Source organism: Phoenix dactylifera, chromosome 11 (assembly GCF_051530095.1).
Source record: "Phoenix dactylifera cultivar Ajwa chromosome 11, Ajwa_hap1_PhDact_Kaust_v1.1, whole genome shotgun sequence".
NCBI lineage: Eukaryota > Viridiplantae > Streptophyta > Magnoliopsida > Arecales > Arecaceae > Phoenix > Phoenix dactylifera.
The window spans coordinates 8,732,176-8,749,524 of NC_143200.1; the positions used below are offsets into that span (position 1 = coordinate 8,732,176).

Here is a 17,349-nt window from a genome sequence, read left to right on the forward strand (position 1 = left end):
CCTGAGAGCATGCGCTCAGTTGAGTTCTCCGATAGAAAGGAGGCAGGTCCACGGCTAGATTCTCGAGGCCATGCTTACCGTCAGCCATGCCATATATTTCTAAGGGAGTTGTAAGTGTAAAATTTCTTTCTCATTATTATTTTTTCCGTAAAGAATGAATATACATTTATAGAGATACAAGAGAAGCTATTTTAGGAAACTATTAATCCCAGCATAAAGGGATTCCTAAATCTAGTAATTCCATAAAGTATTTACAGCTACATTTAGCTATGAATTCCTAATGAAAAAGTTTCTATATCTGTTTCTTCCATGTTCGGCTGATGGAGGGGCTCATACCCACGGTTAGGAATTCCTGAATGAAGGGATTCCTAAATAGGTTCTTTCCATTCTTGGCTGGTTGAGAGAGACTCACGCCGACACTCCCCCTCAAGTTGGTGTGTAGATATCTCTAACACCTAACTTGTCAAGTGCATCATTGAAGTTTCGGCTGGAAACTGCCTTGGTAAGGATATCAGCTAATTGATCCTTCGATTTGACGAAAGGGAACTGAATGATCTTCTCTTCCAGGTTCTGTTTGATGAAATGTCGGTCTATCTCCACATGCTTGGTTCGGTCATGTTGAATTGGGTTGTGAGATATGCTGATGGCTGCTTTGTTATCACAGAATAAATTCATTGCAGAGTCAGGAGGAAAACCGACCTCTGTTAGCAACCCTCTAAGCCAAAGAAGCTCACATAATCCTTTCGCCATGCCTCGGAACTCGGCTTCAGCGCTGGATAAGGCTACCACCTTCTTCTTTTTACTCCTCCATGTAACTAAGTTTCCTCCTACAAATGTAAAGTAGCCCGAAGTAGACTTTCTATCCAGGATATTTCCAGCCCAATCCGCATCCGTGTATCCTTTAATATTCAGATGAGTATTCTTGGAGAACAATAGTCCTTTTCCAGGTGATGATTTTAGATAGCGGAGAATTCGAATTACAGCATCCATATGGTCTTTACTTGGATTATGCATAAATTGGCTTACCACACTTACGGCGTAAGCAATGTCTGGACGAGTGTGAGACAAGTAAATGAGCTTCCCCACTAGTCTTTGATATCTCCCCTTATCGGCTGGCACCTGGTCTGAATATTCTCCAAGCCTATGGTTCTGCACAATCAGCGTATCCGCAGGTTTACACTCTAGTAATCCCACTTCCATCAATAAGTCTAGTACGTATTTTCTTTGAGAGAGAAAGATGCCTTTTCTTGACCTCGCCACCTCTATTCCCAGAAAATACTTAAGCCTTCCCAAGTTCTTCATTTCAAATTCAGTAGACAATTGTTCTTGTAGCTTTGAGATCTCATCAGTATCATCCCCAGTAATTATCATATCGTCCACATAGACTATTAGTGCTGTCACCTTGCTTTGTTGATGTTTAAGGAAAAGAGTATGGTCTGAGTTACTTTGGCGATAGCCATACTTCCTCATAGCTGAACTCAGTCAGCCAAACCATGCTCGCGGTGGCTGTTTTAGTCCATACAATGCCCTCTCCAATTTACAAATAATTTTGTTCCCAGCTGATCCTGTATATCCTGGTGGAATATCCATGTATACCTCCTCCTCAAGGTTGCCGTGAAGGAAAGCATTCTTCACGTCAAGTTGTTGTAAAGGCCAGTCCAGATTTGCTGCAAAAGATAGTAAGACTCTAACAATATTCAGTTTAGTTACTGGTAAGAAGGTTTCTGAGTAGTCTATGGCATATGTTTGAGTAAATCCCTTTGCCACAAGTCTCGCCTTGTATCGGTCAATTGATCCATCAGCCTTGTATTTTATAGAAAACACCCATTTGCATCCCACTGATTTTTTTTTCCCGGTAATGGGACCAACTTCCAGGTATTATTTTTCTTTAAAGCTTCTAGTTCTTCTTGCATTGCTTGTGCCCACTTAGGATTAGATAGCGCCTCTTCAACACTACTGGGAATATGGCAGGAGGAGAGTGTTTGAGTGAAAGTCTTGAGCGGCTTGGACAGACCTTGAGTAGATACATAATTTGCAATTGGGTATTTGGACTTCCTTCCTTCTTCATCTGGGCTATATCTACTTGGTGGTTTCCCACGATTGTGTTTAAAAGGCAACAGAGAACTAGAAGAGGAATCCAAAACATGAGTATGTAAAGGTGCAGATAACGGTGCAGTAGGGGTGCTTACCTCAGGCACATTCTCAGGAGGAGGAGGGTCTAGTGGCACTGATGAGGAGGGGGACTGAGGATACTCTGCTTCTTTATTTTGAGGTTCTTCAGTCCTCAATTTGACATATTCAATCTCTGGTGGTACCTCATGTGGTTCAACCTCTCTATTTCCAGTTCCATGCTCACCCACTGGGGCCATAAACCAATTTGTCTCTTCTACTTGAGTCTCTCCCTGAAGAGAGGAATTGGGTACTGGTGAAGAATAGAAATTCTCGGACTCAAGAAATGTAACGTCCATGGTGACATAGGTGTGTTTGGTAGTGGGGTCATAGCACCGGAAGCCTTTTTTGTGTAAACCATAGCCCAAAAATAAGCACCATATAGCACACGGGTCTAGTTTGGTACGTTGATTCTTGTGGAGGTGGACAAAAGCAACACACCCAAAAATTCGAGGAGGAAGCATCAAGATTGAAGGAAGGGATATATAGGTAGAGAGGATCTATAAGGGGGTTTTAAAGTGTAGAACTTTAGATGACATACGGTTGATTAAGTATACGGCAGTAGCCACAGCATCCCCCCAATGGCAGTGCGGCACCATTGCACCAAGAAGCAGTGCACGGGATGTTTCCAAAATATGCCGATTTTTCCTCTCGGCGATACCATTTTGTTGAGGTGTTTGGGAGCATGAGGTCTCATGGAGGAGGCTATGATGGCGGAAATAGGCCTGAAATCTTTGATTGATGAATTCTCCACCATTATCAGAACGAAGAATTTTTATCTTGGAGGAGAATTGTGTCTGAACCATGACATGAAAGGCTTGAAAAATAGTGAAGACTTCGTCTTTGGTTTTTAGCTGATATAACCATGTCATTCGAGTACAATCATCGACAAAAAATAACAAACCAACGATGACCAGAGGAAGTGGGTATCGGGGATGGTCCCCACACATCGGAGTGTACCAAAGCAAATGGAGAGTTAGCTTTATTCAAGCTAACTGGATAAGAAACCCGTTGGCTTTTAGCCTTGATACATGTATCACATTTGAAGTCCACATGCTTCACATGAGAAAATAAAGATGGGAGTAGATGCTGAAGATAACGAAAAGATGGGTGCCCTAAGCGCCTATGCCATAGCCAAATCTGCCGTTCATGGATACGAGTTTGATGGTGCATATGATTAGCTCTGCTTGGACTGAAATCATCAAGGTAGTACAGCCCCCCTCTTAGTACCATGCCCAATAATCTCCTTGCTGAGAACATCCTGAAGAAGACAAAAGGTAGAGTATATCAGCACGGCACAATTAAGATCTTCAGTAACTTGACTCACAGACATCAACTTGTTGGAAAGAGATGGAACAAGAAGTGTGTGAGCTAGAGAGAGAGAGGGAGATAGGGGTACGGTTCCAGCCTCGGTGACTGGGAACGTGGCCCCATTGGCATTGGCAATGCAGGTCCTCCACGGCTGAGTTGTGTTTGAGAAGTCATTTGGATCAAATGTCATATGATCCGTCGCTCTGGAGTCAATAATCCAAGCATCATTATGCCGAGTAGTAGAGCTGCAAAAACCTTGACCACAATTACCTTGATCTGGCGTTGAGGTAGACGGTTCTGTCATGGGAATAAGGGAGAGTTGATCTCCAGCTGTAGCCACCGCTGCTCGACCTGGGATGTCTTTAGTTGCAGGAGTATCTTGGTTTTTTCGAGCTTGTAATTCGTGCCACCAGTCTGGGTAACCGTGCAATTTGAAACAAGTCTCCCGAGTATGTTTTGTACCCCCACAGTGAGTGCACTTATTCCCATCAGAATGACCTTTGGATCTGGAGAAGGATCCAAACTTTTGTGACTGGCCAGATTTCATGCCTTTGATGGCCAATAGCACCAATCGCTACTTCTTCTGCTCCCGATATCATCACGGATTGTCGGAGATCTTCCCTTTGAACGTGAGCATATGCCTGCTCAATTGAAGGGAAAGGTTTCAGCTGAAGGACATCGCTCCGAACATGATCCAATCGATCATTTAGTCTGTCAAGAAAAATGTATACTCACTCCTCCTGTAACATGGAGTTGTAGCTTTGTATGTCAACTACACATTTCATTGGGTTTGGTCGACGAAAAACGATCTCTCGCCACAAATCCTGTAGATTGTTATAATATTTTTCTATAGATCCACCTGCTTGTTTCATTCGAGATACACGACGTCTGAGTTCGTATACCTGAGAGGTGTCAGTTCCATCAAAGTATGTAGTAGCAACAAAATCCCATACCTGCTTAGCCGTTGGATAGCGAATAAAGTTCACGACCAATGATTGGTCCATGGAATTGATCAACCAACCTTTCACTATGGCATTCTCAGTGCGCCACTTACGAAAGGATGGGTCAGATTTTGAAGGTTGGGGGTAATCTCCATTGATGTATCCCAGTTTGTCCTTTCCTGAGATGTACATCTCAACAACCTGGGACCATAATCCATAATTGGAACCATCAAGCTTGATGCTGATTGGAACCATCGGGGAATCAATGATGGAAGAGGGGGAGGTAGTATTGACCCTTGACAAAGCCTCCGTCATCTTTGACGTTAGATTATCAAGAATGCTTTTGGTGGAGTCCGCCATGAGAGCCGAGCAGAAACTTGATCCCTGCCTGAAAGACACAGAAAAAAAAGAGAAGGATCATGAACTCTTAATGAGTGAGGTAATCTCCGGCCTGACCATCGACTCCACGACACTCATTGAGATTCAGAACCTGCTCTGATACCATGTAAAATTTCTTTCTCATTATTATTTTTTCCGTAAAGAATGAATATACATTTATAGAGATACAAGAGAAGCTATTTTAGGAAACTATTAAAGGGATTCCTAAATCTAGTAAGTCCATAAAGTATTTACAGCTACATTTAACTATGAATTCCCCAATGAAGAAGTTTCTATATATGTTTCTTCCATGTTATGCTGATGGAGGGGCTCATACCCATGGTTAGGAATTTCTAAATGAAGGGATTCCTAAATAGGTTCTTTCCCTTCTTGGCTGGTTGAGAGAGACTCACGCCAACAGTAAGGATGTCATGTCCGCTTGTCACCTGTTCGAGGAAATGACTACAAGAAGCTGCGTGACCCGGAATGCCTTAATGACCAGCTACTGTATCAATGGTTTGGCTAAGGAGGAGCTGGTGCTGTTCAAAGCTATGCTGGGAGGAAGCGTTCAACCCACAGACAGGGCTGCTTCCCTCAGCTTGGGGATTTGGCAAACGGCGAGCACCGCGCATGCCAAGGTTGGATATTTACGGTCCTGAATGGATCGACATGTACTCGAAATGCGGATGCCTGAGCAAAATTTGAAAGGATGAGCAAGAAAAACATGCTACATGGAGTGCGATGATGACCGCTTTCGCATTCCATGGCAAAGGAAAGGCAGCTATGGAGCTGCTGGAAATGATGGAGGAGGAAGGTGTAGCATCCAATGCCGTGACATTGTTCTCTGCTTGCTTGCTGTCATGCTGGACTGGTGGAGGCAGGCCTTCACATGGTCAACGCCATGAAGGAGGATGTCTCCATGTTCAGACCAGCATTCAAAAAACATTAGGGTACATAACAGGTTGCAGTAATATGCAGTAAAAAATGGAAGCACACTTCAGTTAAGCACAAATATAAAAATTAAAACAATTTATTTTTATGTAAATTTTAGGACTGGATCTCAAGATACGAACAATCGATGTGTTCAGCCATAACAAAAGAACTGAAATCATTTTAGAACTGAAATCACCATAATAAATAAGCTCAACATCTGCTTGGTGAGACACTGAATCACCAAATGCTCATTCCCCCCTCCAGGACAATTCAATATTTTCAAATTGGAGCTCACTTTGAATGCCCAGATTGGACTGGGAAACTGTATAATGTGTTGTTGATAAATGCGTAAAGTATACTATCAAACTGGAAAACATACAAAAACAAGGAAAAGAAATGACCTCATACCAAAATTTAACTATAGTAGCAAAAGATCTGATGTGTCAGACATTATATCAGACACCATCATCAGTTGCATCATTGAAATTTAGTTACAGGACAAATTAATCAACATAAGAACAGAAAACCCAGACAAATAAAAAATTGCAATTACAACACCAACCCGATCAAAGACCAACATCTTCAATTCCACAAAGAAAAAGATGTACAAAGCAACACCACCTTGGATTGGGGGGGGGGGGGGGCGCTGAAGAACATGAAGACACCCAATCCTTGAGAGTGAAATTGTTGTCGGAGACAACATCCCTGATCCTGGATCCATTCAAGCTTATCATTACAGTTCCTGATCACTACAAAACCTTCCAGAACCATCATTTCAAAGACTGCCCAGATTTTTTTTCTCTTTCGGTAAATCCATGCTGCATGCCAAACTCAGCTGCCAATGCCTCTAAATCAGGTGTTATTTCCCCCTTGTAGCCACCCCGGCTGGAGTACGGAGGTTCAGTGCCACATCTCTCTAACCCTGATATACTTCCAATCTGGTTCTGTAAATCTTCCAATTCCTCTGCCGCCACATTCTGCCGTTTCCCACCCATTTCTAGGTCCAAGCTTGTCTTAGGCATATCTGGGCTTAAGGGACGTCCCATGGAGCGTGAAGAGGTGAAGGCAATTGAGTCCTCCTTCACCTTAGCTCGGAAGTCATTCTTGGAGCTAGGGATTCTTGAGAAGAAGATTTCCCTAATATTTTGAACCCAACCACGATTGTAAGGATTATTCTTCTTATCATAGCGGTACCGGAAATTTTCATAAGTTGTCTGCAGGAAAACTACAGTTATTTACTGAAGATACGGCACAGGAAAGCAAGGAAATAGATAACAAAAAGGCAAACAATGGTTTTAATGGAAAGAGATTATAACCTGATTGGTGCAAATTAGATAGAGGTGGAAGGCTGTTAACCCTCCTACAAACCAAACCACTACAAATGTATATAAGATTAGAATGCCAGAGACAGGTGATTTCAGAAGAGCTTTCCATAGATTGCATTCATACGCTTCCATAATCTTCTTGAGGTTAACCCAGCAAAAAGCAAGAACATACAGACATAGGAAGGTTGCGGAGGACACAAACATAAAAAAGAAGCGGTAATTCCTCTGCATGGTCAGAGATAAACCATGTATAAGTATGATTGAATTCAATCAACCTCCAGTATATTTTTTTAATTATACAGCAAATTTAAGTCACTTTTGATCAAAAAAATGAATGTAATAAATTTATGATAACAAAAATGCCAAAAGTTATGGAACAACAAAAGAATAAAAAGGCTAGATGCATTATGATGCACTTTTCTTATAGGATTCAATGAAAAAATATGGATCATATTAAAAAGAGGCTCCAGATACGACAGTTGGGTTCTTTAATAAGAGAAAAATGGAAGTGAAAATTGCAAAATGGATGTCTCTTGGAACTTATGGAATGTTATAGTAGCATAATCGAACATTTTGAATGTCTGAGCAGATGCTTCTTCGCATATACAGTTGCACGCATGGATATGTTTTTTATCATCCACCATCTAAAGGAAATGTTAATTACTAAAGCAAAGAATGCATAAAGCACAATATAAAGGTCAACTTCTGGCATGTTCCATAGCTCCCACAAATGCAAGTTGTCATTTTTCCAAATAACCATATTTTAGTTAAGGCTAGCATTATATTCATAAAATGGATAACATGCAATGAACCAGTACACCAAAACTAGAGCATACCTTCCCAATGCATTGCCCAACCCAAGGACAATGATGATCAAAACGTTCCACACAGTTGTTACATATAGAGCAATGAGAACATCTTGGCGGCCGATACAGCATGCATGTATGGCAGTATTTAACCTTGACTGTAAATCCATTGACAAGGACATCCTTGGTAGGAGGCAAACTTGGGTTACCATGCTGACTCCCTGGCCAATCTACAGATGAATTGGAAGCTTCACCAACATCTTCTGGCTCTGGTGGATGTGCATTACGAGGCATAATTCCGGGATCTCTACCAGATGTGAGAAGAAGAAGAAAGAGAGTCTGCACAAAAGTGGAATCTATTACCAATTAACAATTTATTTTTTCAAGCTTAGCTATTCATGAATTCAATTGCAAGGAATGGCAGAAAATAGACGACGGCCCTATGGAGTATTATTCAGGTTGACTGGTAACTGATGACATCGTTTATTTGAACCTCTCAAAGTTGCTTTTCAGGATTTAGCATGTGTTTGCCTTTACGTGCTTAAAATAACATGATTATCCATATCTCAGTCAAGAAGGGGCATTGCCTTGGGGTCTCATTTAACTAGCGTAGAATGGGCTAGAAGCAACCAAAAGGGGCACTTGACCATGGGTTGAAACCAGTTCTAGCTAACTGACTACAGTTCAGACAAATTTTGCAGTCACTACCAAAATGGGCTCCATGACCATTGGAAACAATCATTATAGAGTTAAAATTTTCATACTAGTTAGCTTTAAGCATTTTTGGTTTTTTGAAATCAAACCTTGTCAGATGAATCATAATGTCATATCTATGATAGTCATACAACAAAATGATAAAACAAATATAAGTATCAATCAACATCTAAGCTAGTTTATCTTCTTATATAAGAAGAACAAGCATATATTTCATACGACCCTTGACAACATAGAAATAAAACTAAAAGAACCATATTGATAATCAGAAGTCAAGAAAGGCAAGCAGAACATATAACAGATAAGCTGGTGAAAATTCTCATTGAGGAAGGCAACAAGAATGACTCCTAAACAGGGTATTTGATGTTTTGTTCCTCATTTTGGGACCTAATCCAAAAGATTCCCATTTTAGTTAGAAAACCCAATCTGTCCACTCTTCCTAGTAGTGGACAGACTCACCCCTGCTGTAAATAACATAGTTGACAGTAACAAGATCTCTTACCACATCAGAAAGGCGCATGGAAGGCATTAGGCAGATTAAAAAATACTGCATGCATGTAAGGCTACCTAGTGTAATACACAGGCATGTATGTGTTTTGCCAGTAGGAGCAACTTGCAAACTTGTTCCAGAAGGACCATTAAAATTGTTGCCTTGTGTGCGTGTGCGTGTAGAGAGAGAGAGAGAGAGAGAGAGAGAGAGAGAGACCCAGGCATGATCTGCATGGTCATACATGTTGCAATGTGAAAAACATTTAAGAGCATAAATGGTCACATACTTGAACACACTCTGACAAGGGAATAAGACAGCAATCATTTGTTAAATTTTATTATTTCATCAATTTATTTGATGAATATATGACATTGTAACTGCGAATATTTATGTACATTATATTGAAGCATTATTTGAACTGATGGAAGATCAAACACAAAATGAACGAAACAAGGCTGACTTCACATCGAAACAACTATTCAGTTATGCTAATTGGATTCAAAAGCCTAATGGTAGGGTTGATTCAATAAAAGATCAAAAAGTGTAACAGAACAACACCTGGCATCAAACTAATTAAGACGAGAGAATTAAACTTACATGAACAGTGAAGATAATGACTATAGCAATGATCAGATTCCCAAATTGGTGTTGGAACTCATTAACCAGTTTTGGTGAAACAAATGCCCCAAACAGGATTACTGGAATTACTATTAGAAGTAGAGTTAATATCAGTGACCTTGCATCTGGCCCAAAAATAAGCCTCCCTCCAAGAAAGAATCTCTGCAAGATGTTTCACGAGATCAAATTAATTCCTTTCAGCTGAAGGTAGCAGAATAACAAGCAAAAACCACAAAGCACCAGATCTACTGGTCTGCATTTCATAAACAATATTTGATTAGCAATCAAGCTTGCATAGCTGTATTACCAATGGTCACATCAATAACCATGATACCATCAAGACGTCCTAATTACTTAGGGTCACTGCCAAAATTACATGAATCACCACTGGATATCATTAAGAATGGTGTTGTTGTTGATTTTCTAACGTCAAATACTGCAAACCATCAAGACATTGTTTCTTATAAGAATGAAAGCTACCTTGCATCAAATACATGGGTTGCTTTTATTTGTTTTTGAGTAGTTCTTCAAAAAATCTGACATCAAGAAACCCTATCATTGCAGACATATAAGAAGAATGAAAATGGCACTGAATCACTTCCTATTATTCAGAAGGAAAAGAAGATTGTAAAGCTCTTAAATAACCAAAAAAATCAAAAAGAAAGCTTCTTTACATGAGGGTCCTAGTTCCAAAAGCAGAAACACTGAAAACATGAAAAGAGATGCTTCAAATTGCTCTGATGATTGACTAGCTGGAGATCTCGAAGACCTCTTTGCAAAAAGAAATGTGAAAAAATTGAACCTCAGTAGCATATTTAGTACAACTTAGCATTGCCAAAAAAATCTATAGCTGCACTCTCTTGCATGACACTAGGATACCAAGCCTTTTATGCATCAAGATCAAGTTAATGATGACTTCAAGTCATGAAAGCCAACATTTCCAATTGAGCAGAAGAGTAAATAACTTGCAAAAAGCAAAAGCAAGAATTGATCCACAAAAAGCATTTGACTGAAAATTATTGAAGAAGTGTCTTCAACATCTCACCTGTGTTTGGTTTGGAGTCCTACTAGCTTAGAATTGTCATAGGGTCTAATAATCTGAGTCTTCTTAGCACTAATTTAATGGTTAGGCTTGTTTCCCCTAACATATAGTAAATATGAATGTATAGTAAGCTCTACTTCTGTTCTTATCCTGAAAAAATAAGAGCTTCGGGAGATTTTTCTCGGAAGTATCTTGCGCAAATTACCTACCCACCTGACAGTACATGGCAGGCAGCTATATCATCAATCACGTTGCCTCCCAAATATTTTATGGCAACTAATTCATGGTATTATCACAGGTTTCACATTGGACCAAGATTTATATAACATTTGATGTATCATCACAGATTTTGCAATGGAATGAGATTTTGTGGTCATAGTATTGACTCATAACTGGCACACACAAGGATGAATCTTACATTGCTTCCTTTCCAGACTTGATACACCCGCTTTGATGGACCATTTGTTTCAATAATCCTCCTATTTGAATCGGAGAGCTGAGGAGCTGCAGTCCCATACATCTTTCCCTGCATCCTTGCAGAACCTCACGTTGATGATAGTTTGCAAACTAGCAGCTTCATCTGGACTTTTTTCTCCTAAAAGTACATAGAGAAATGCTTGATATAAAACAAATAGTAATAGCAACATAAGGCCCTTAAAATGCAGATAAATATTTTAGAAATAAGATGAAACAAACAGTGGGATTTGATGATGGAAAAGCCGCCGTTTTTTCTCCTAAAAGTACATAGAGAAATGCTTGATATAAAACAAATAGTAATAGCAACATAAGGCCCTAAAAATGCAGATAAATATTTTAGAAATAAGATGAAACAAACAGTAGGATTTCATGATGGAAAAGCCGCCGCTTCTCTTTACCACTTCCTCACACTCCTTCAACACTAACTGGTTCCCAAACTCTTCCCTTCCTTTCTTTCCTCTCTGCCTCTCTCTGCTTCCTTCTTCGTCCACATTTTTTCTCTATTCCTTTTCGTATCCTCTTTTTTTAGTTTTTACTTCTTCCTTCCATAAATTTGAAAGGATCTTAGTATCCTCCTCTCTTCTCTAAAAAAAGAAAACCATGAAAATTATAAGTAGAAAGAATAAACTAACAAACAGATTTCAATAAAATATCAGAGACCAAGGAATTCAAGGCACACCCCGGTGAACGCCTTTTTATCAAATTCGAAGAAAAAAGTAATTAATCAACAAATGGAATTAGGTAATCAAACACTAATAAGCGAAATCTAGGTCGCATTGTATCAAGAACACATCAGTTGTAACAGAAATAAAACCATTAAAATCATGAAAACAATCCTTAAATACAATCTGAAACGAAAAATGTGATTTATAGCATCAAAGAAAAGCAAGAGAAACCATTAAGAAGTTCTGAAGCAACGGTTCTTCACATGAAATCGACAGTGGAACAAAAAAAAATGCAAAAAAAAACCGCTTAAAGAGCGATTTTTAAAAAATGCATGACGAAACACCAGATCTGGATGCTACCTGGGAGAACTAATAGAAATGGATCGAAACAATGGCGAAACCAAGAAGCGAGAAACCTTACCTCAGCTCTATGGAGGAGCTCCCTCAGCAACCGATCGGCTCACCTCCGGTTAGCACGCCAGGTCCCAGAGGAGAAGAGACTGAAGAGAGTCCGGATCGGCGATCTTTCGGCGGATCGGGGATGGATCGGGCCGGCTCTGGCGGGGGCGGGTCAGCGCGAGCGCGGGGAAGGGGGCGCAGTCATCGCCGGAGTTTTTAATGCTATAAATCCAAGCATATAATTCGGGGTTTAACAGCCATGATTAATATGTTAAGAAGTTAGATTTAGTGCGTAAGCTTGGAGGAGGATGTTGCAAGTAGACGAGACTTATTTACGTCCGAAGGCACGTGCGCGGTACAAGTATTCCGATTCCTGGTTGGACAAGAATGTAATTATATGGACCAAAAAAATTTGGAGGGGCCACACCTTCACTTTACCTTTTTCTTTCAGCTTTATCCGCACGTCTTTCTAAGTTCCAAAGTTACCCTTAGCTTCTGCCACGCCCTCAGAAAACCCGAGAAGTTATACCCCTACATCGCATGCCCCTTACGGCTATGGCCAATCACAGCCGCCCATTTTTATTATTCTTATTTATCAGGCGCTCAATTTGATGCATTATTACAGAAACGAACGGCTCCGGTTGATGATGCGCACGTCAAGCACGGGCAAAAATTACGACTTTACCAACCTTGGGGGTTGCGGTCTCTTCCTCGCCTATCTTTGTCCCATGTACCTCTGAAATAGCAAAGGCGTACTCCTATAAAATTTTGTATTTTTCTTTAAGTGGATAGTAAGTCATTTGTGTTATTTTTAATTATCTATGCAATGATGATTAGTATGACTTTCTCCAAAAGCTTACCTTTAATGGCTTTCTCCCTGACTCGAGGCTCCAAGTAGTAATGAGGTGGAACTGGAAGCATCAAACTCCACCTGTGATCAAGTTGAGATACAATGTTCCATGTCAAAGCCAAATGATCATCACTCTCTTGGAGTTGAATGGTGATGATTTTAGCGATATATAACTCATACGCAAGCCCTTTCTAGTTTGAAATGCTTGCGGGTCCTTCCTTCATTCTTAGTGGAAAGCACAAGACTGTCGTTAACTTGAGGTAAATTGCAATAGGATCATTTAATTGCAGTCTTGAGACATTATGCGTAATTAATATATGGATACACAAGGTAGTATGGACAAATTAGACAAAGTGGAGAGCTAACTCTTCGGCTTTGTTTATTCACTTTGTCACAAAGGATATAAGTCCAATGGAAATAGATTTCCCCGGTACCACGTGTCAGCTTATATTTGGTGGATCCAATTTGGGCCACATCAAATGCAATAATTAAAACTTTCAAATCAGCAATTTCAACAGCAATGGCATTTGACATTCAAAAAATATCTCAATTATTTTCTATTAATACGACATTAAGATTTATCGAAAAAGTGATACCCGGTCAAGTGGAAGTGGATCCATTTAAATTCCATGTAGGCTAACACTAATGAAACTTTGAAGTAGATATCACTGACAATAGATTCTTGTACAACCAGTATCATAGAAGTTTGAGCCAATCAGCACTTATGATTCAATTACCACCATATAACCCACTTCATTGGGATTTGAATGATCGGGTTCATGGAACTTCCTTATCCTTTCACTTGTCTTGTCACCAATCTAGATTTGAGGGCATTCCTATTTTGCATGACCCAAAGGATAAAATATATTAAGATCTCATTTTTTGATAAAAAACAAAATGCAAAAATATTATTGCTAGCTACTTAGACTTCTTGCCATTATAGTTGGTTTAATTACTAGCAACATAGTATGAATTTTTTAACAAATTTGAAGTTGATATAAAGAATAAGAGTTGAAAGATAAAAGGTTAGCAAATATATTATATGAATGTGGGAACTACATTTTCTAGGTTTACTTTAAAACTTTAGTTAATTATACTCACAATTTAATGTAAGCAACCTCCAAATAAGCTGGTTATAAATCAATAGGAAAAATAAAAAAAATAATTTACTAAGTAATGATAAAATGATGAAAATATCCTTGGTCATCATTTTCACCTCAAGGACATAATAGTGAAATGTGATATAAAAGTTTTAATAATATTACAATTTAATTTATAATTATGTTTGAGATTATTCTAACTCAATTTTATGAAGTTTTTAAGAAATTATCAAATGATTCTTAGGATACATGTAAGAATCACAAGGAATTGTGTTTGTGTCAACTGATTTTAGAATTATCTGTTTTTGTATTATTCTAAGAATACGCTAGCATTTAAACCAAGCACAAGTCTAAATCGAGTTCAAGTTCGATTTAGTTCAATCTTAGGTTAAATATTGAGTCTTATCCAGACTAAGTTAAATGAGTCCATGTTTACCATAACTAATGGTCGATTATATCTAAGGTTAATGTTTAGACCGTTATAATTCATTTAGCCTAGGACCATTTGACTTAAGTTGTTATTGAATGGATTAATAACTTGTGTTAATGTTAATTCAAAATGTTAAATTGAATGTTAAGTTTGATTGAATCTATAAGTAAGTTGATTTTCCTTTTATTTGATTCAAATCATCCTTCGATCTTTTTTTAGGTTTATTTAGAGTCTTATGCATTTATCAAATAATCTTAAGTCAATTTTGATTAAAATCCATTTTGATTAAATTTAGACCCAAAGGTCAAGGATTATATCAAGTCCAACTCAATGTGGGTCACGTAAGGCCCAAAGGCAATTAAATGAGCAGTTATTTTAATAACTAAATTATAAAAAAGTCTCAAAGGTTAAGATATTTATAGTAGACACCTACCTTATAAAAGAAGCATAAAATTCCTAAGGGTTTTCAATTAAATTATAATTTTGCCCCTATCCACTCCAAATATTTACAAAGCTGGCACACATACTCCATTGGATTACTTAAACTAAAGTTCAATTGAAACTTTATAATTAAATTATCTTAATATCCTTGTTCAGGATATCTACAATAGTGCGTGGGCCCAAACTTCGAAATTAAATTACTAATCTACCCCTCCTTTGAGGGAATCCCTTGATGAGAATTATTGGTTCTCTTTTGAACCAAAATAATGCAATTAAGCTACTTAATTGCCCTTATAATCTTTATGGATTTTGTAGGATGCTACAATTGGCTAACAAAGTAAATATTTCATAACTTGCAAATGCATTAAGATTTCACTATATAAGCCCTTTGACGTATAATTGTTTGAGATGCATCGTTTGGAATCAAACTTTAGTTCATTAGATTAGGAATGAGTAGTTGGCTAATTTGAAAGATATGAGCACACCAAATAATGCAATAGATGGAAACTATGCCTAATTGAGCTGTCTTATCTCAGCAAACTAATGTGAGAGAGTTGTGAAATTTACAATAGTGCTCTTATTTTTCATCTCTAAATGATAATATTAGATATCTAACCATTGTTCTTACATATTAACCCATTTTGGTGTCGAGGTCACAAATCAATGGGTGGACCCTACATCAACCAAAGGTCGACCCATTAACCTCCCCTTCTCTTATCCCCCTTTTTTGTCTCTCTCTCTCTCTCATTTTTTTTTTCTTTTTTTTTTGGTAAAGGCGGCATTTCATATAGCTTTAACATGAGTACATCCAGCCATATCAGAAGAAAGAAAAGAGTATAAAGTAGAAGGTATCTCTCTTACCGATGTCCATAAGGTCTCTCCGGAGTGCCGGCAACATAGGAGGCAACCCAGTCTGCTGCGCTGTTTGCCTCTCGAAAAAGCATAAAGCCTGAAAATCGTTCAGCTCCTGAGCCAACCTATGAGTGTCCCAGATAAGAGGATGACCATCACTATATCTGTCCAATCCTCGAACCCAGTAAATCACCACAAAGGAGTCCCCCTCAAGGCATAAATGCTCGGCACCAAGTACCTGCCTGGCAAAGGATATCCCTTCCCAAGCTGCCCGTAACTCCATCCCTACAGCAGTAAGTCCAGACGTACGACGGCCACCAGCTGCTATCATCCTTTCGAGATGATCTCTGATCACAAAACCAACACCTCCGGACAGTCCGTCCACCGACATACTACCATCGAAGTTCAGTTTGACATAACCGAAGGGTGGGGGTACCCAAGAAATAAAGGCGAACCTGGATGCCGTGACAGCGGAAAAAGTACCCCAGATGTCTCCGGCCATCCTAGAAGAGAACCTCGCGGCAGCTTTGGTGATCTCCCTCGCATGACGTATCGCTCTGTCCACCACCATCCTCGAGGGTAACCTCCTACCCTCGAACAAGCCAGCATTCCTGTCCAACCAAATATAATAAGCCAGATATGCCCAGCGAATTCCTGCCTCAACAGTACTAGGCCTCCGCATAGAGACCCTCAACCAATGAATCAAATTCTGTACCAACTCGACTGAGTGGGGCAATAAGTCCGGTGATCTCCTCCAAATCTTCCTAGCTCCAGGACACTGCAGCAGTACAAGAAGAACTCCTGGTCGGTAAGCAGCCCCATGCCACCTTCCAGATGAAGAGCGCTACACGTGGGTGAATCCGCATCCTCCAAATCCATCCCCCCTCTATCTGCCGGCCTGGCTCTCGGCTCATCAATAGATGAATATCCCTGGCACGCAAAACATTTCACTTACTCAAGACAAGCAAAACATGCATCTACAATCTCTCTCTTTCTCTCCTCATTTTTAGACTCCTTCTCACATGTTCAACCTTCTACTTGGCTACTCTAAAAGATCTAAGCAAACTAAGTAAGCAATACATGGTAACTCAAATTAACATGAGAGAGTCATAAAATTTACAATAGTTCTCTCTTTTTCAATCTCTAAATGGTGACATTAGGGATCTAGCTAGTGTTCCGAAATCTGGCCCAAATATTAACCCATTTGATTTCCATGTTACAAATAAATGGGTCAACCAAAGAGTGACCCATTAATCTCTCTTCTCTTATCCCCCATTCTTGGCTCCCTCTCCCTCTTACTTAAGGGAAGCAAAATATTCATCCACAATCTCTCTCTTTTTCTTCTCATTTCCAAACTCCTTGTCCCCAACCCTAACTCCTTCCACCACAAGAATAGAGATAGAATCCC

General features: G+C 39.4%; 1 protein-coding gene across 3 annotated transcripts; it reads right to left on the reverse strand.

The window, feature by feature from the left end:
• Positions 1 to 6,120: 6,120 nt before the first annotated feature.
• Positions 6,121 to 12,568, reverse strand: LOC103723103 (putative protein S-acyltransferase 7). Of its 3 annotated transcripts, XM_088706753.1 has the most exons (7): positions 12,291 to 12,568; positions 11,603 to 11,788; positions 11,146 to 11,322; positions 9,665 to 9,847; positions 7,894 to 8,202; positions 7,049 to 7,282; positions 6,121 to 6,946 (listed from the first exon to the last, which is right to left on the reverse strand). In XM_088706753.1, the coding sequence occupies exons 3-7, from the start codon at positions 11,257 to 11,259 to the stop codon at positions 6,503 to 6,505; spliced, it is 1,284 nt and encodes a 427-aa protein (XP_088562879.1). In that variant the 5' UTR covers positions 11,260 to 11,322; positions 11,603 to 11,788; positions 12,291 to 12,568; the 3' UTR covers positions 6,121 to 6,502. The 3 variants fall into 3 exon arrangements, with proteins under 3 accessions (XP_088562879.1, XP_088562878.1, XP_088562880.1); XM_088706752.1 differs by lacking the exon at positions 11,603 to 11,788; XM_088706754.1 differs by lacking the exons at positions 7,049 to 7,282; positions 11,603 to 11,788 and having other exon boundaries at positions 6,301 to 6,946.
• Between the last annotated feature and the right edge of the window lie 4,781 nt (positions 12,569 to 17,349).